Source organism: Lissotriton helveticus, chromosome 7, assembly GCF_964261635.1.
Source record: "Lissotriton helveticus chromosome 7, aLisHel1.1, whole genome shotgun sequence".
NCBI classification, from domain to species: Eukaryota; Metazoa; Chordata; class Amphibia; order Caudata; family Salamandridae; genus Lissotriton; species Lissotriton helveticus.
The window spans coordinates 1,571,695,362-1,571,715,511 of NC_136068.1; the positions used below are offsets into that span (position 1 = coordinate 1,571,695,362).

At 48.6% G+C, this 20,150-nt stretch overlaps 1 protein-coding gene across 5 annotated transcripts in view; it reads left to right on the forward strand.

Annotated features, from left to right (window-relative positions):
• The window catches only part of DKKL1 (dickkopf like acrosomal protein 1), a 1,301,767-nt gene that overhangs the window by 1,083,015 nt on the left and 198,602 nt on the right, over positions 1-20,150 (forward strand). For all 5 annotated transcript variants that reach the window (XM_078655082.1, XM_078655084.1, XM_078655085.1 and 2 more), the window contains one exon: positions 7,974-8,066. In XM_078655082.1, coding sequence (XP_078511208.1) covers positions 7,974-8,066 — 93 coding nt within the window. The remainder of the gene's footprint in view (positions 1-7,973; positions 8,067-20,150) is intronic.

Below are 20,150 nucleotides of genomic sequence, written 5' to 3' on the forward strand. Positions count from 1 at the left end.
CACCACGCTGGGCTGGAAGACACCTCAGACACTCCTTTTGGAATCACTCCATCCCCTATGCCTCTCTCCTCCCAGAACATTACCAACTCCAAAATTCTGTCTCTCAACAGACCACAGAAATCAAAAAGCAGGCTCCACTGTCTGCAGACGTTCTTGGGAAAAGTTCAACACACAGGACTTAAATATCTGAGCAAAACTAGCATTCAGCAAGCTCCCCATCCAGAGAACTCACAAACACGTCCAGTGCCACACACCATTCATCCACACACACCCCTCCCCAGACTGGTAAGGCAGTTTCTACCACCCCTGACTTCTCAACCTGACCACACTTGACACAGGTACCATTACTCCAGGGCAGGGACGGGGGACACATGCACTGGACACACTTATGCTGCCACCACTGGATCCCACCCTACTGGTGAATCCAGAAAACACACTGCACTTAGGGGGATGATTTACCCTCCCGAGCTAGGGACACCTAACTCAAAGTGCACAAGAAACACATTTCCACAGAAATGACATTTTCAGCAAACTTAAAGCAATAATCCCCAAAATGTGGTTATATAAAATGCAGAGTTTTGTGGTGCAGCCGGCTGCTACTCTGGTACAACGCAAACACAAATCCTTATCCTCACCGCTTGCCGCCAATGTTGGAAATGGGATCCCCGGCTGGCCAGGGCTTTCGCCAAAGTCAGTCAGAGACCACCACTACCAAGTCAGGGCAAGGGAGTTACACGCCAAGATAACCCCTGCTCACCCTCTAGGTAACGTGGCGCGAGCAGCAAGGCTAAACTTGGAGGCGATGTAAGTTAAGTATTTGCGCATGCACCCCAGCAACAACACCCAAAGGCCCACCACAAAGGAAACTCCACACAAGGTTATATAAAAATAGCCTTTGTATTACACCAAAACACATTAGATAAAACACACACTTTACAATGTGCCAGAGGCACGGGCAGAATTTACAAGGGATTATTTACAAGACAGGGCCACCTGGGCCACTGTCAGGAATAGCACTTTCTGAACGTAGAATACAATACTTGTAGGCCTAGAACTTAGAACATAGCCTATCAGACAGTCCCTTCCGTCCTGGTTGCACGGGATAATGCGACTGATCTCCTCAGTAAACTTGAGCGGGCGGCCCAGCGAAGCGGCGTGGCTCAGGGGAGAGCGGCGAGGCTCGAGGCTTGGACGGGCGGCCGGCAAGGTACAAGCGTTTCTCTGGGGCGACCAATGTGTGCGGCTCAGAAGAGGAGGGGGAGGCAGGATGCGGGCGGCCCAGCGAAGCGGCGCGGCTCAGGGGAGAGCGGTGCGGCTCGAGGCTTGGACGGGCGGCCGGCACGAGCTGCCGAGGGGAACGAGCGAGGCACACTTCAGCGAGGCCCCAGGGGCCCAGGGAGATCAGACAAGTCCCAGCAATTTGGCAGGGAAGGCACCATAGAGTCCACTGGTCCTGGGACTCTGGTCAGGGGGCAAGCTCAGTATCAAGCCCTTGGAATATCACTTAGTACATAACAGAACATCACTGTAACACAAAATAGGACATAAAGCACACAACCAGTACCCACTGGTAACTGGTAAGTACCCCCTATGCAATCCTAACCACCCTAGGAACAGGTCACGCAGGGAAACCAGGACCTTACTAGCACCACCTGCACTAGCAAGAACAACCACCTCAGTATCACAATACAAGTAGGGGCATAGACCTGGGGACAAAACACATGATGCAGAGCCTACATTCAGCGGTGTAAGGAACAGGGCACATAATGTATCAACAACACATTCAGAGGTGCAGAACACAGGGTGCGCAAAACATACTACACATTGTACATTTCCTAACACCCAAAAGCAAAAGGACATAGATCATAACAGCATCTAAACCTCAGTTAGCGCATAAATCACCTTTAGCGCAGAACTCACAAAGTCCAGGTTGCGCCACTGCGCCAAGACCTAAACGTAGCAGCTGCCCACTACTTGCTGGGCAGCTGGGGGACAGGACAGGGGGGCCTAAACGCTGCAGCTGGCACTAAGTGCTGCGCAGCTGGGGAAAGGCCAGGGATGAAGGAGTGCGCCTCACTCCTAAAGTCCAGAACATGTCCCTAGAAGCAAAAGAAAGACCTAAACGGTGCAGCTGCCCACTAATTGCTGGGCAGCTGGGTACACTGTTGGGCCACTGCTGGAGCCTCGCAGGCTCTGGCCAGAACAATGTGGGCAAGGCGGGAGCCTCTCAGGGCTCTAAAACATCAAGGGGCGCAGGGAGCCTCTCTCAGGTTTTTATCAAAGGAATGGCCCCAGAGCCTCTCGGGGCCCAAAACACAACTGCGGCGCTTCGGTGGAGTCCCCCTCCTGGGGACTCAGGAAGACAAATGGCAGCAAGAGCCTCTGTGGCTCTGACAACAAACATGCCCCCGTCGTTGGAGCCTCTCTAGGGCTCGGGAACCGAAGCTGCCCCCAAGAGCCTCTTCAGGGATCTCCACACACATGGGACACCTTGAGCCCCTCGGGGCTCTGAGGAGCCTCTCAGGCTCCAAGAAATGATGCCCCCGTCACTGGCCGAGTCCCTCCTCGGGGACTCGGACTCACACTGGCCCCCGGAGCGTCCCCCTCGGCCCTTAACACTCACCGGGCTGCTGGGGCTCCTCTCTGCAGGCGGCGGTCGTCTTCCGGGGCTCCCTCCTGGTCCTGGGAGCCCCGCACGGCTTTCTGCTGGTCTACCGGTGCTCCCAGCAGCTCACGGGAGCCCGGGCAGCAGGCGGCCATCTTTCTCTGCCGGCGGAGCGGGCAGCCAATCACAGGGCATCGGCAGGCGGGACTTCTCCGCAAAACCGGAAGTCCCGCCCTGAGTCAGGCACTGTAGTGCCTGGCTTCCTGTTTTGTGGCGCTCGGGCCGCGGCGGTGATTTCCAGGTCGGCAAATGAGGGGTGGCACCCTCCGTAGGCAGAACCAACGTTGCAGCGAGGTAGGCACTCGCCAATGGGGCAGACAAATGGGGTGGCACCTCTAAATGAAAACATGCTGAAAATATGGGCAAAAGCAAAAATAAAGCGCTCCGAGCGCTAGGGAACAACACAGCGCTTTCAAGCGCTAGAGGCAGAATAAAAGCGCTCCCATGCGCTATAAGGCAAATAAAGCGCTCCTTGCGCTAGGCAAAAGTCCCTCTGGCATCCAGGAGCTGGGCAGGGCAAAGAAGCCCCACAAGTCCAGGGACAAGCACAGCAGAGAAAAAGTCCTCCAGGGCATCAAGGCAAGGCAGAAAGAGTCCTTCAGGAGTCCAGGGGCTGGGCAGGGCCCAGGGTAGGCAAGCCTTCCCCCTGGGCCCAAGCAGCAGCAGCCCCTGGCAGATTCAAGCAGCAAACAAGAAAATTTTTCAAGAGGTCACAGCCTCTTTTTATACAGACAAATCCTTTGTCTAAGGGCAGGGTGGGGGCGGAACCAGTCGCAGCTGGTTCTTGAGTACTCTTGATGGCCCAACCACCCATTTCATTCACTGGGGAGGCTAGGGTCATCAGTCACACCACAGGGGGGCGGAGCCAGCATTGTGTGGGGAAAACCCAGCCCATCCAGGACACAGGTACACTCCTCCCACACATCACTCATGCTAATCTCACACTCACCACCGGGCAGACCCATCCAGACTTCCTGGAGCCTGGCATGCCAGCCAGCTCCAGCCAATCACACTCCAGCACCCTCACTGCACACATATCTCAATGTCCAGAAGTAGCACTTCCCTTCTAGACACATACATGCCCCATACACCATCTCGCAGCATTCACTCTCACGAGTTCACACATACTAAACTCGAGCCTGCACTCCCCACGCATCAGGAACTACCAGGGACACATACATTCCCCATGCATTCCTATGGGAGGGCAGGCCTATCTCACACACGCACTCCAAGTGCGCACGCACTTTACACTGCGCCACAGTGTCAAAGTGCGCAAAGACCAGAAATCACTATAATTTCAAGGCAAAAAGTTCAGGGGTGAACCTGCCACAAGGCCCAAGTCCAACAGTACCCCATTTTCAAAAAGAAGGGGTACAGACAGGAGTGTCACACAATCCCAGTCCTCATAAAACAACCATGACATGTGACCATAGTTACATCACTGCGGCAGAGGGATTAGATGTATAGGTTAGATGAGTAGGAAGCCTAGTTTCAGTGCCAATTAATGGAAAATGTAGGAATTTCCTCAGTTTCAAGTTTGGCAGGAGAAATTACCAATAGAGTTGCTGCCTTTTGGTCTGAAGCTTCCAGAACATTTTTATGGTGATGGCAGTAGTTCCAGCTTTTCTATTCAGCAGATGGGTAGTCATTTACCTACATTTAGACGACTGGCTTAGCAAGTCTTCCTCTTATAAAAGGTTAGCCCAGGATCAGAAAATGGCAGTTGTTTTTCTTTGTGACTTGTGTTTTCATACCAAATTCAGGGAATCCACTCTAGAGCCATTACGGTGTACTCAATACTTAGGAACAGAACTGGAAACAGCAAAAGGAAAAGTGTCTCTTTCAAAGGAGAGTTGTCTGACCATTCATTAGAACTGGCTCCTACTTTGTCGAGCTTAGTCTCCTTCACACAGACAAGTGTCATCTTGTTGTGTGTTTCCTGCCTGGCGCATTGTTGTTTTTCCTATGTTAGCCTAGTTGTGCACATTATAGGCTGCATTTCTTTTGCACACAGTTCTAAATAAGCCTGCTCGCTTTTGTACCACATTGTATTATCAAACAGAACCCGCATACGTTTTTGTATTCTGTTCTTTTCCTGGGATTTAGTCTGAACACTATAGAGAAGGTCAAAGAACAATGTCCCTTGTTATTCTTTCTGGTCAGAAACGAGCACATAGTCATAACATGAGATTACAGCTGCTGTTTGTGAGCAAACATATCTTGCCATATAACTGAGGACAGAAGTTCTGAAAACACACACACTGAGCAAAGGTCATGAGGCAAGATTACCACGTCAGCTGTGATGTAGAACGTCCATCTATGTATGCTAAGGTATGATGTCCGCCACTTATCCCAAAGATCTTTGATAATAATCATTTAGCTTCATTAAGAAGGGGATGGGGGAGGATTAGGCTATTCTGTCTTGTAGTATGACAGGGTTTTTTTTATGGTATATATTGTCAACCATGCTAGTGATATTTTTGCTATCTATTTGGTTTCTAAATGTGGTGCAAATACAGCATCTTAGGGCACAATAGTTTAACTAAATATTCTAAACTTTCTTCGTGTCTGTTGTTTATCTTATTGTGGACAAGTATGAGTGGGAGAGCAAAACCGTATGTCCTGTTACCGCGATCCCTGAGAGGATCGAGTACGTTGTGTTCTGGGGGGCCAACTCACTTATTTATCTGGAAGGGTTCGGAGGGCAAATGAGGTCCTACAGCTAGTCGGACTTGGGGTCATGGATACTGAGGTAGTATAATGACTCAGTCCCTACATGTCGATGTTCTGTGGTCCCAAGCATAGTTCTGTTCATGAGCAGAATCCCTCCAACAATCTCATCTAGGCTTTGTGGCCTCATGCTTTTTCTGGTCTAGGATGCAAGACTGCAAATGAGACTCCTGCACAATGCCTGGTTAATCAACAATGCTAGAAATTGCTAATTATGACAAAAATGTGCAGATGCCATGTAAGGCCTTATAGTTCACTTAGATTGTTGATGTTAGGAGGGCTTTAATATTATTTAAGCAAGCATTTGCAATGCAATAGGTCTCGCATTACTGAAAGTTTGAGCTATCGGCGTTGCATTATTACAACTCCAATAGGTCAAACGTCCAGTAATCTGAGACCTATTGCATTGCAAAGGCTTTTTTAATCTTGAGTATACCTCCGGCATCCCATGACGTTCTTCAGCAGACCAGTGGCTTGTAGAAAAAGGCCTAAGGGCCACATACATGACCATTCCAAATTGTAACTCGCAATTTGCGCTCAATTGCAAGTCGCAAATTGCAAGTCGCAATTTGGAATATACAACAGTATCAAAGACACTGATTGCGATTCTCAATGAGGTTTAAAAATGCGAGGCTCATGAATATTAATGAGCCACTCGCAATTTGCGACCCCATTGGGAATGGTTGGACCTCCCAGAGATGGTAGCCTGCTGGGCTCAGCAGACCTCCATGTCTTGGACTGCTCGTCAATAAAGCAGTTGTTTTAAAAATGCAGCCAGTTTCCTTAAAGAAAAATGGGATGCATTTAAATAAATAAAAATAAAACGTTTTGGTTTAATTTTTTAAGGGCAGGTGGTGGTCCGTGTGGACCACTGCCTGCCCTTAAAAAATATTTTTAGTGCCAGTTACAAAGGGAAAGGGGTCCCCAGGGGAAGGGGTCTCCTGGGGACCCTTACCATTTGCGACTCCATTACCACCCTTTTGAAGAGGGCAGTAAATTGCAAGTGTTTGCGACCGCAATTGCAGTCCAAAAACATTCATAAATGGCTAAAGACTCGCAATTAGGAAGGGAACACCCCTTCCTAATCGCGAGTCGCAAAACACTATTTTGCGAGTCACAATTTTTTGCGACTCACAAAATAGTGTTTGTACATGGCCATGTAGGTATTTGTGTGCGCAAACGTGTTGCAAACCTGTTTGCGCACACAAAAACTGGTCATACATCGGGCCCTAAATGTTCCTCCTCCAGATAACAACGTGGATGGATGCTGCATTTGCGAGTGACGGGAGGGGAGAGGGGTGTGCCAGCAAGGAATCAAGATATGGCCAGAGATGGCCAACTAAAAGAATCAATTGGTGATGTCCGCTAAACAGGAACCAAGCACCGAAAGGCGGGACAGATGCACAATATTAACCAAACAGAGAAAAGGAATTTTAAAAAGCAGCCCACCGAACCAATCAAAAGCGGTGGGCATGTCTAAAGTCCCTGATAGCCCATATACCAAATACACCATGCCTTGCAAAGTAGCGCATGCGCTGCCCAGGCTCGTCTGAATGCAAATGATGTATATAAGGATTAACAGTTGTTTGCAAGCTATAGAGCTGTTTGCATAGGCCTAGCCTTATCCAAACAGAATATAGCCATGTACTGTTATCCATTATGAAGAATCGAATAGACCTTTGGATGGTAAGCCAAGGGCCCATTCTACAAGAAGGGAAACAACCACTGATGCTCTTATGAGGAATGCCCCCATTTCTACCTTCGAAGGCTGCCGCATTAGATCGACCCATAAATATGCTAAGTATTATTGTTGGGACTCAGGGCCCAAGGCAGTTACATTATTTGTATAAAAGTCTATATTGGGGATCAAGCTTTAAGGTTGGGCTACCTTGGTTCTCTATGTTATTTTTAAGGAATATCAGACAGAATTCTGTGCTGATAAAGAAAAGTTACTCGTAATCCTGATACTGCATCATGGCTATTATCTCACCCTAGGCTACCTCTGTGTTTCACGGCCACAGCTTTTAATCTAGTATTATGTTCTCACCTGTGTGATAAAACGCACCGAATGACTTAATGCTGTGCGTGATGACACAGTGCAGTCTTCCAATTTTTTTTAAAGGGGCAGGAGCAGTTTTGACTGCTTTACAATTGATTGTATAGGGCCACCATTTTCTGATTCTATTGTTATTCTATAATATTAGTTAGTAGTGGTGGTGTTTTCAGTAAAATATACTACATTCTTTGCAATTTGGCTTGTTGATTTAAAAGGAAATACATCTGTAAATGTTTCCTAACTAGAAAAATGTTCTAGTCATTAAGAGACCAGATTGTTATAAAAATGTGTTCCGAAATCCTGCATAGGATCCCTTTTATGAATTCAGAGGCAATACCCATAGTGAATAAATAGAATTAACGGTATGTAACATTTCCTTGCTAATTTGGTGTTAAGGCTTAATGGAGCGGTTTCCATACAAAATAACATCTTTTCATTAACTTTGTTCTCTGAAAACCCAATAACTTCTAGCTTTTGTACAGTTTGCTAACCTCCTTTGTCTCTATCTTTGATCTTCTCCAGCAGTGCCGAAATGCCAATGACTGTGAAATGGACCAATACTGTCACGTCACAGTCTTCACCAGTGAGTGCAAAGTCTGCAGAGCTGAGAACATGGTGAGCACATACAAAACCAAGATGGAGAAACATAATTTGAACCTGTTTTTACATATGTTATGTTTAATGTCTATTGGACTGCAAAATAAAAATGTCCCCCACCTGGCATATATATCTCCAATGAGCCAACAGAAAAATAGCTTCAAGTGGCATGATTGAGAACGGGGGTTTGGCTCTATACACTTGTTGACTACCCTGAGTAGAAGCATTTAAACGGGCAGAGGTTGTGCGCTATTGCCAAAGTGTATTCTGATTGCTCACCTAACATGGCTGCCACATGTAACTGCCACCGTGGCATTCAAAATGAAATGGAAAATTCTACACCATGATGTAATGCGTCACATCTTAAGTTGCATCTCATGGAGTAGTGGGCTGCATTAGCCATAACAAACTGAACTGCGCTGACTTTACCATCAAAATTCACAATACAAAGAACAGGTACTCCTACCGCTAGACTTTCAATCACCTCATGTACGGTTCAAATGAATCAGCTGTATCCAGAAACTGATTTGTACAACTATTTTTACTTTAAATCAAACATCAATCAGTCATCTCTTTGAGCAATAACCCAAGGCATACAAGTAAAAGAAATACAGCACTGCATGTAAGATGTGTGCCCCCAGTGAACCCTGGTGCAGTGGGTGGTGCAGATTCATTCAAAGTGAGTCCCTGTACATGTGTATAATTCATATACATTTAGTTTGTTGTGGTAAATAGAAATAAAACCATCTGACTCATTTTAGTAAATTACCACAAATGGGAGTTTCTAGGGAAAATGTAGCAGTTCAATATTTCACGATTTAGAGTGGTTAGGAATCAATCACGTATCAAGGTCCCTCTTTGTACGGTTATGCACACAAGGGGCAGAGATTTTCATCAATTGTAGGTTACTCGTAATTTGTAATAGTAAGAGCCTCTGTTTATTTCTTGTATCCAGTCCTTTTGTCAAATCAAACGTCAACGCGTTTCGATACCATGTTGTTCTAGGGTCCCTTCAGGATTTGGGCTGGTTGTTTTAACAATGTCAAATGTCAACCGTGTCCTTCTTATGATTCAGTTGGGGATGTCTAGTATCAGGGATATGCTTCAGTTGGGAACCCAATTTTGCGACTGGAGACAGCTGGCTACCTTGTTTTGTGTGGAAAAGAGGGACATAGACATTGAGTGCCAAACGATTGTAGAACATGCAAAAAGGGACGGTAGTACTCATCTTCTCCCAGGGACAGAGCTTTTATTTTCAAACAAATCTAAAAAAGAGGTTTAGGAGCTCTCATTCGTGTATTCCAGTACCACCTTGGGTAATTAAAATCAAAACTCAAAGACCGAAGCTCGCCTTGCCGAACATTATTGGTGGTTGAATGATTATATAGTCTGAAGACAAACTGTGACCACTCTTGTCAGCAAAGAAGATTTAAACAGTGATATTATTTATATGTAACTAATCGTCTCAGTAAGCTTACACACTGAAGAGGCTTACCGTTATGTTACAGAAATTCAATGTTTTAGGCCAGCAGTGGAGAGTGGCTTATTTTTAACATCTACAGCAGCTCAATATCTCGCTTATAACTAGCAGGGAAGAGAGTCGGGCTCCGTGACCTCTGCTCGGTGAGACGGCATGTGGCACGCTGACTAAAATGCATCTTTCCCACGGCGAAGATTCATGGGTATTGTGTTTTTTGAGTATGATACTCATGGAGTGTGACGTTCTTTACACTTTATATGAAACAAGATATGGACCACTAAGTTAAGAATATAAAGATTATTATGACTAACTTAACCCCACTCAAAACAGGGGTATCAACTCAAAAACTGTATTTTTCTACAAAAATGGGGAGGGTCAAAGGATATCAGAGGCAAGAAGTAGGGAGTGCAAGGAAAAAAGTGACCCATACTCTTTTAAGTTGAAAGCTCGGCAAGACATCAAATTATCACACTCTACCTATTTCAGACAGTTCATTAAGAGCGGAGATCATTGTGTTATATTTCAATACCATTGTTGCTTCCTTCTGCCAAAGCACATTTTCAGTATTGCTCCCTATCAAATCTTATTTGATTAGTAAATCACAGTCCATTTCAACTCAAATTCTTTGTGTTCCTGTTCTAAAAAATGTTCAAAAGTGGGGCCGTAGCAACCTTGCATAAAATTATTGGCAAAGATCTGGGAAAGAGACTTACAGCATTCCCTCATGGAATTTTTTTGGTTCAATATTTTGCGAATAATTATCTTTTACATTTTGAAATGTATCCTAGTTTGTGGAGAGACATTTTACCTCAAAGTTGTTAAGGGGTAAAATTGTATCTCCTTTTGAACTAAGATGCTGTTCAGACAGTATCTATTTTTGGAAGGGTGTTCAGATGGATCCATTAATAAACTGGCTGCTAGAAACTTTAGAGGTGTTAACCATTCACATGGACATCCTCCGTGTCGAAATCACTATTGAGTTCTTTGCGAGAGACTTTCTTGACTAAATGACGTGTCTAAGGAGTACCAGAATTCATTAAATAAACCTCCACTTCTTACAGCCAATAAATATACCAAGTTTGGAAGACAACCAATGAAAAACATTCAGGTGGCATAGTATAAGTTTGATCTCCATTCTCCACTCAGCAGTTACTCAACGCAATATGCGTACATTTTGGGGCCTGATAGTACAAAGTGTAGATAAGAATAGAAAAATGTTTTTTTATCCCAAATGATGAACAACTGTAATATGCCTGATCCTCTCTCTTCCTCCACTTTAATTTCTTGCTGACCTGAGTTCACTCAAGAAGAAATTGTGAATACAATTTTAGAACTCAATAGTAGAGCTCAAGAAGCAGATTCCTCCTCAGGGAGTGGAATTATAAAGCCATTATTTGATGACTGAATGAAAAAAAACATGATTCCCCAGTCCTGACAGGCTTGTAATGTTATCACTCTTTAAAAAAAAGGAGATAGTAATATTTGAAAATGTTATCACCCAGTTGCACTTCTGGACATTACGGGGAAGATTTTCGCAAAATGTCTATTAAAACTTTTAGCTGCCTGGGTAGATGAGTCAAGCTTTTACCAATTGAGCAAACTGGAATTTGTAGGTTTAAGAAAATCCCTCTTTTTGTGTGGTCACCCTAAGGTTTTAGTATTGATGCTGCTGGTTTTCCGACTCTGAGAGTACACCGGAGCCTGCAGCACTGATTGTTCCACCCTGGGTGTTACAAAGGTAAAACAATTCCCCTAGTCTGCAATTGCAGACTGGAAGAGTAGTTCCGAACTGCTAGCCCGACTTTGCCATTAAAAACCATGGCAAAGTCAAATGTTTCTCTGCAATATGTGTAAGGCATCTCTATGGCAGGCTTGCCAAGCCCTAAGTCAGGGTTTAGCATTTTTCATGGGCAGAACATGTATTTTATGTGTTCTAGCAGTAAAAACGTGAAACTGTCTGTGGAAAGACCTGATTGCCCCGTTGGCATTTACAGTGTTACCTGCTGACCCCTCAGCTGAGCTATCTTTTGAATGGTGCAACAAAGCTGATACTTCAAGGTATCAAACAATTTGTTGCATTATTTTGTTGCGAGTTGGGGGTGTTATAATATGCCAATTGGCACCCCTGGGAAAATCCTCGGAATATCCAATAGCCAATACACCCTGTCCCAATATCATATGTTGTGCTGTAAGGTAGGGAGAACCACCTCACCCCCTCAGGGCCACCAGAAACTAACATAACATAGTCCTCAGCATATGCTGAAATTGTTATTCACATGTATATCAAAGTTCTTAAACTTTGATATACATGTGAATAACAATTCAGCTGAGGACTATGTTTTGTAAACTTCTTACATTAAGCCAAACTTGATTTGGATTTTGAAGTTAATGTAACAAGTTACAGTGTGCAACTTTTGCAAAGTTGTCACTTTGTTGCCTTCAATCTCCTGTGCCCTCAAAGGTTACAATCGGAACTTGAACCCGGGACAGCTTTCTGCCTTCCTAGGGATATGTGGTAACAACTCACAGGAAAGGAAAGGGACCTGCACTGGAACGAGGTGTTACCTCCCTGCAGCAGAAATCTACATGAGTGCTGGCCCAAAAGGCGAGCTTCATAGCTAAAGCCACCTTTGAAGAGGAAATAGGGAACACTTAGGTCCCATTGTTAAAGCAGAATAGCTGGCACCTACAGACGGAAAGGAAAACTTATTGTCAAACCGTTTTTTCAGGGGCATGTAGCCCCATTGGTAGCCCCACCTCTGGGTTGCATCTTGGAATAGCCAGATGCCACACTTCTCAGGAAGTGGTGATCATGAAGAAGTGAACCTGGTAGCCCACTGGCTACCAACCTCATTCTAACGTAAGGGTATTTTCTGAGCATAAATGGGGCATCCCTGGCACCCTGAACTCCGATCTTGCCTGTAATTGAATAAGGACTGAAGAAGGGCTTCCCAGCTGTACCATGGAACCGGCAAAGAGAGGCTGCACTGGTGTGGGCTCCACCTGCTGAACCTGATGGCTAGCAAAGAAGAGTGTCTGTGCCCACTATTTCATTCCCACGGAGAAGAGGTTTCTGGAGACAAGCCAAAGCAAAGAGACTCCAAGGGTCAGTTGGCGGAGCTCAAGTTCACAGCACAGGGCCACAAAAGCTCAGAAGCCTGCTAGGGAAAGTTGGAAGCCACAATCTTCAGATCTGGGGATGTGGCCAAGATCAAAGTGGTGTAGAACACGCATTTCAGAGCTCCTACCACAGATCCCTGCTATGGCCTGATATCCTGCATGTCTCCAGCCCTCCTGCGACACCCCCGAGATGGGGATGACATCCAGGACTGCTGAGGACCACTGATAAGAAGGATCTGCTGACGGAGTCGCTGCAAGGCCCACGAAGGTGGTGAAATTGAACCCCTCAAAGATGTCGGAGGGAACCACGGCGTTGGAGCAGAAGCGCTGGGGGCCTGATAGGACTGGCCGGTAACACGCTCAGAATCTCAACCATCACTGATGACACCCTCAGTACTGCCGATCACCTGTGCTTCCAGATCCACATTGATCCCAACACCACTCTCAGAGGAACCCTCGTCTACAGACCCCATGGACCCTGGCCACAGTTCAGCGACGCCATCGCCGACTTCGTCAATACGCACGCCCTCGCCTCCAAGGACTACATCCTCCTCGGGGACCTGAACTTCCACCTCGAGAACAACAACGACACCCACTCCACCACATTGATTGACAACCTCGCCAACCTCGAACTCAGACAGCTTGTCACAACACCCACACCCTCTGCCGGCCACACGCTTTACCCCATCTTCTCAGCAAGCCCCCACGTCTCCTTCAGCCACACCACCGAACTCCACTGGACCGACCATCGCTGCATCCACTTCACCTTCCGGAAACCCACCACGCACCACCACACTCAACAGATCCCTCGCCGCCCACCTCGCCACCGTCCCCCTCATCCGACCACCGGCGGGAGGTCGTTCTCCCACCTTGCCGCCAAAACCTGGAACACCCTCTCCATCCTCCTACGACAGACCGAGGACCTACTTACCATCAGGAGGCTACTCAAGACTTGGCTATTTGAGCAGTAACAGTACCCCTCCCCCCAGCGCCTTGAGACCCTCACGGGTGAGTAGTGCACTTTACAAATGCTATGATTGATTGATTGATTGAAGACCATAATTTCTCTTGTATTTTCTTGATTTGGTCTTCATGAGAAGTTGGCCCCCTAGTACTTGGTCATCAATCTTGTGATCAAAATGCCATGTCACTGCTAAACCCCTTAGTGCAGATACAAAGTGGTTAATGATTTAATCTTCTTTCTGTGCCCTTGAATAAAAGTTCAACTGTTCCATAATCACATTGTGTACTGCCAAAGCTTTCTTGCATCTGTTTGATTGTATATTGATACACTCCCATACTCCGTGCATTCTCTAATAGAGGTACATTTTTAAACTCTCTGAACCCTAAGCACCTAATCTATGCTTTAATAAGGACAAATATCTTTCCTCGGAGCATTCCCCTTCCTCTAGTGCCTCCACATTAGCTTCAAATAGATGAACCCATAAATCCCAAGGTATTGGAGGTTCTCCCGGTTCTGCTAAGAAAAATGGTAAAGGCTGAATGCTTGCCGTACTACACTTACACTGTGTAGACTACCCACTAAAGTGGACACACACCCTGTAATATAAAAAAGCACTACACACCAACAATCACACCAGACAAATAAGTTAATAGAAGTGACAATTACTGAACAATAATAGACTTACACAAGACGGCAATAGATAAATGAGAACTGACCATACAACATAATATACACATAAGTAAATTAGTAAGCCACTCACCAAACAGTAACTGGCTTAACACTTCAGGGCAATACTGCCAATTGAAGTGACCATTACCCAACATATGAGAATTGGGCAGAAACGGAATGAAATAGATGTGCAAGAGCACCGATTACTCTAAAACCAAGGTGCCCCTCACTGTACCTGGTACAAATGCCGAATGTACAACCCAAGGTGTGCCTGTCGTGAAAAAAAGCACAAAGTGTGCCCATCACCGGAACCACTTCCTGCACATCACTAGTCCTGGCAATAATAACGCTGAATGCACTTCACAAGGTGTGCCTGTCCCTGTGGGTAGCCAAGCACAAGTTGTGCCCCACATTGTTACCACTTCCAGCACAGCACCGGCCAGACTTCAAAAGGGTGCCGCTAATGCAGATGTTCCTCCTCAAAATGGCTGCCAACATGAACGACTCAACGTTGTGACGTCCTCTGCTATACACTAGTGCAGCAACTCCTGCGCAGATGACAACACCACCAATAAGAAAGCCGCCAACTGCGCGCATTATGCCATGCCATGCCATCACCCCACTGCTGGCATGGTAACATATGCTCAGACGATGATCAACACCACAAAGATGACTGCTGCATGCACAAGTCGCACCGTGACTCTATCTCAGTCTGCACGACAGATGGCAGACACCTTCCGAAAAGCTGTGACCCTTGTCCCTACCAGGTAGGTCGCTCCCCCTCCGCACAGCACCGCCTGTGTGTCCCTGCCCCAGCTGCCGCTGCTAAGGAAGTTCGAAGACCTCCACCACCCGCAGGCTAACACCGGCGCCTCATTCCTGGTGGCCAGTGGTAGGCCGTACGTAGGTTTGTTCATCCTCCGCTTTATTGCTTTTATTGTATTGCCTGTATTTTCATTGTTGTGTCTGTGACTGCTGTTTTCTGTCTTACCCCGCTGCCTGTAAGTGGTCTGTGCTCCTTTTTCTTCCCTCTGTACCCCTCGCTGTCCCTGTGCTCACTCTGCCCGGTCTTCATTCTATACCCCTCGCTGCCCCCGTGTCCCTGCCCGGCTTTCCCTTCTGTTCCCCTCGCTGTCCCCGTGCCTCTCTGCCCATTCTGCCTTCTGTTCTTAGCTGCCCCTGTATTTCTGTATTCTGTATTTTGCCTCTGTGCCGCTCGTTTTTCCGGGGTTTCTGTGCCCTTTTTGCCTTCTGTGCCACTCGTTTTCCCCTCGTTTTTGTGCCTCTTTTGCCTTCTGTTCAACTCGTTTTTTGTGCCCTTCTGCCCTCTCTTCCACTTGTTTTTTGTGCCCTTGTCCCCTCTGTGCCACTCGTTTTTGGTGCCCTTCTGCCTTCTGTTCCACTCGTTTCTTGTGCCCTTCTGCCCTCTGTTCCACTCGTTTTCTTTGTGCCCTTCTGCCCTCTGTGCCACTCGTTTTCCCCTTGTTTTTGTGCCCCTTTTACCTTCTGTTCCACTCCTTTTTTGTGCCCTCTGCCCTCTGTTCCACTCATTTTTTGTGCCCTTCTGCCTTCTGTGCCACTCGTTTTTCCCTCGTTTTTTGTGCCCTTCTGCCTTCAGTTCCACTTGTTTTTTGTGCCCTTCTGCCCTCTGTTCCTCTCGTTTTTTTGTGCCCTTCTGCCCTCTGTGCCACTCATTTTTACCTCATTTATGTGCCCCTTTTTCCTTCTGTTACCTTTGTGTCCCTCACCGCCCTCGCCGCTGCGTCCCCTGCAGCCGCCCCCCTGACTGCCCACTGCCCATTCGCTGGCCCAGCCTCCCGCCTCCCGCCTCCCGCCTCCCAGCTGCTCCTCCCTCCCACCTCCCCATATATGCCGGCCTCTGCGTGGCCACGCTGAAGGCGCGCCCAAGGCAAGTCCTTCTGCGCCAGTCTGCGCCTGCACCGCACCCAGCGCCAGAACCCCTGGCCCCCACACCCGCCACGACGACCGCCGCCACTATGACGCCAGCACTCTGCACACTCTCAACTCCGGACGGAGCGACATCAAGGCTGCCCCAAAACACACACACGGCCCCTTCACCTGCCGGAACTGCAGCTACACCAGCCTCAGAGCCGACGAACCATCCGCCAAGAAAGACCACCTCTACCACCTCTGATGCATACTACTGAACACCTGCTCCGCACGCAAGCATGCCGTCGAGCTCTGAGACCTGCTCGACACAACATCCCTGGACGTCGCCTTCCTGACAGAAACCTGGTTTAACGACTTCTCCGCACCCGACATTGCCATAGCCATCCCAGACGGCTACAAGATCACCCGCACACACCGCCCTAACTGAGTCAGAGGAGGAATTGCCATCGTCCACGAGAACAGCATCAGGGTCTCGACTAGCACCGACGACACGCTCAGCACCGCTGAACACTTGCATTTCCAGATCCACACAGACCCTAACTCCACCCTCAGAGGCACCCTCGTCTACCCCCGGACCCCACCCCCAGGTCAGCGACGCCATCACCGACTTCATCAGCACCCACACCCTGACCTCCACCGACTATATCCTCCTTGGAGACCTGAACTTTCACCTTGAGAACAACAACAACAACAACTCCACAATCCTGATCGATAACCTCGCCAACCTTCGACTGAAGCAACTCGTCACAACGCCCACCCACTCCGCCGGCCACATGCTCGACCCCGTCTTCTCCTCAAGCCTGCACATCTCCGTCAGCCACACCACCGAACTCCTCTGGACCGACCACCGCTGCATCAACTTCGCCTTCCAGAAACCCACCACACACCACTGAACCCAACAGATCCCCCGCCGCTGCTGGAGCAAAATCACCGAAGACCAACTACACGCAAACTCGCTCTCACCCCACCCACCGAACCCTCCAACACCGATGACGCTGCCCACAGCCTCAGATGCTGGATCGAGGACTGCGCCAAACCCTCGCTCCGCTGAAGAAACCCCCCCCCACAGAGACACCAGCAAGAGGGCCAGCTGGTTCACCCCAGAACTCCTAGCCTCCAAGCAAGCCTTCCAGAAACTAGAGAAGAAATGGCACAGTGAACAAACTCCGGACAGCCTCGCAGCACACAAGGACGTCATCCGCAACTACCACCACCTCATCAGGGCGGCCAAAAGGATCTCTTTCCAAGACCGCCTCGACAACAACGCACAAAATAGCAAGGAGCTCTTCAACATCGTGAAGGAACTCTCCAACCCCAGCTCCAACACCAACGATATTCCGCCGTCGCAAGCCCTGTGCGACTCCCTCCCCTCCTTCTTCCATCGCAAGACAGCAGACATCCACAACAGCTTCAACACCCAGACAGCCCCAACAGACAGCAACACAACAGACCCTCCGCATACCCTCGACCACGACCCCCTGCTATCCTGGGCCAGCGTGAGCATGGATGACACCATCAAGACCATGCGCACAATCCACTCCGGCTCTCCGTCAGACCCATTCCCACACCACGTCTTCAACAGAGCAAGCAGCTCCATCGCACTCCACCTGTGCAACGTCATCAATCTCGCCCTTGAGACCACGACCTTCCTAGAGATCTGGAAACACGCCGAGATCAACGCCCTACTCAAAAAACCTAAGGCAGACCCAAGAGACCTCTGGCCCATCTCTCTGCTACCCTTCCCGGCCAAGGTCATCGCGAAAACCGTCAACAGACAGCTAACCCAATACCTCCAAGAAAACAGAATCCTGGACCCTTCCAAGTCAGGGTTCCGCAGCAACCACAGCTCCGAGACTGTCCTCATCGCTGTCACCGATGACATCAGGACCCTACTGGACAACAGCTAGACTGCAGCACCCATCCTCCTAGACCTCTCTGCCACCTTCGACACCGTCTGCCACCGCGCACGCCTCCACACCGCAGGGATCCGAGACAAGGCTCTGGATTGGACCACCTACTTCCTCCCCGGCAAAACCCAGAGCGTCCGCCTCCCCCCATTCTGTCCCAAAGCCTCCGAAATCATCTGCAGCATACCCCAGGGATCCTCCCTCTGCCCGACGCTGTTCAACATTTACATGGCCCCGCTCGCACACGTAGCCCGACAGCACAACCTCAACATAATCTCCTACGCTGACGACACTCAGCTGATCCTATCCCTCACCAAGGACCCCATTATGTGGAGTGGTGTGGCTCACTGGTTAGAGGTGGCAGACCCGGAAGCAGAGGACGGCCCGGGACCAGGGTTCTATTCCCGACGCGGCAGGGTCGAGGACCAGGGTCAGCGGACTCGATAATTCTCGCCCCGGTGCCTACTCTAACCAGCGATCACACTCGGCAACTCTGGGCATTAGCTTGCCTCATCTCCACAACGGCCCCCCACATACGCCGGGGATGCCTGGTTTCACCTTGGAGATACCCAGTAGGGAAAGCCAGGACGGGTTCCCCAGCGGTCTACAGCGCAGAGATACTCCTTCGGGAGTCGATTCTAGCGCTTTAGAAACCCACAATTAATTAATTAATTAATTACCGCCAAAGCCAACCTCCATGAAGGAATAAAGGCCGACGCCGACTAGATGAAGACCAGCCGCCTGAAGCTGAAGTCGGACAAGACGGAGGTCCACATCCTCGGCTACAACCCTTCAGCCTGGGATGACTCCTGGTGGCCGACGGCACTGGGGGCAGCCCCGACACCCACCGACCACGCACGCAACCTGGGAATCATCCTCGACTCAAAGCTCTCAATGACCACGCAAGTCAACGCCGTCTCCTCCTCCTGCTTCAACACCCTCCGCATGCTCCGCAAGATCTACAGATGGAACCCGACAAATACAAGAAAGACAGTCACCCAGGCCCTCGTCAGCAGCAGCCTCGACTACGGAAATGCCCTCTACGCGGGAGCCCCAACCAAGCTCATCAAACGACTACAACGCATCCAAAAACGCCTCGGCACGACTGATCCTCGATGTACCACGCCACAGCCACATCACCCCCCACCTGAGAAACCTGCACTGGCTCCTCGTCAACAAGAGGATATCCTTCAAGCTCCTCACCCACGCACACAAGGCACTCCACAAGACCGGCCCAGCCTACCTCAACAGACGGCTCTCCTTCTACATCCCCAACCGCCAGCTACGCTCCGCCGACCTCTCACTCGCCACCGTACCACGCATCCGAAGAACAACCACCGGTGGGAGATCCTTCCCCCACCTCGCCGCCAAGACAAAAACACCCTCCCACTGAGCCCACGACAGACCCAAGACCTGCTGACCTTCAGGAGGATACTCAAGACCTGGCTGTTTGATCAGTAGCACCCTCCCCAGTGCCTTGAGACTCTCGCGGGTATGTAGTGCGCTTTACAAATGATTTATTGATTGATTGATTGAAAAGCTCATGCACTGTCCACTCTGCCGAACTTTACCTCCAGACACATCAGTCAAAGGCAGATTTATGCCAGACCACAGCAGGTGTAATTTCTCCTCCAATGTCAGCAAAGACCAAGATAGTACAACAGCTAATAGTAACACGGCATCAAAGGATTCACTGCAATAGTCGCCTTCACAAATTTCCGGCAAAACGTTTTTTGTTATTGCCAGTGCTGCTGCATCCCATCCTTGTCGCATTTGTGGAAAAGTCAAGGATAACACACGGTAAGATGATAACCTTCCTTTAATGAATAAAGCAATTCCTCGCATGCAGTGGCTCCAGCAGGCGGCGATAACATTAAATACCTGCCTCAGCGTTCACCTAACCGCCCACCCTGGAACTCAATCTATAATGTTCCACATTCCATATTCCATTATCTCTATACCACACCGCCTTTGAAGGGAAAATAGTGAGCACACATGAGAGGGGCTGCTCTTTTGTTGAGGTAGACGGGTTGGCCTCTGGGAGAGATAAG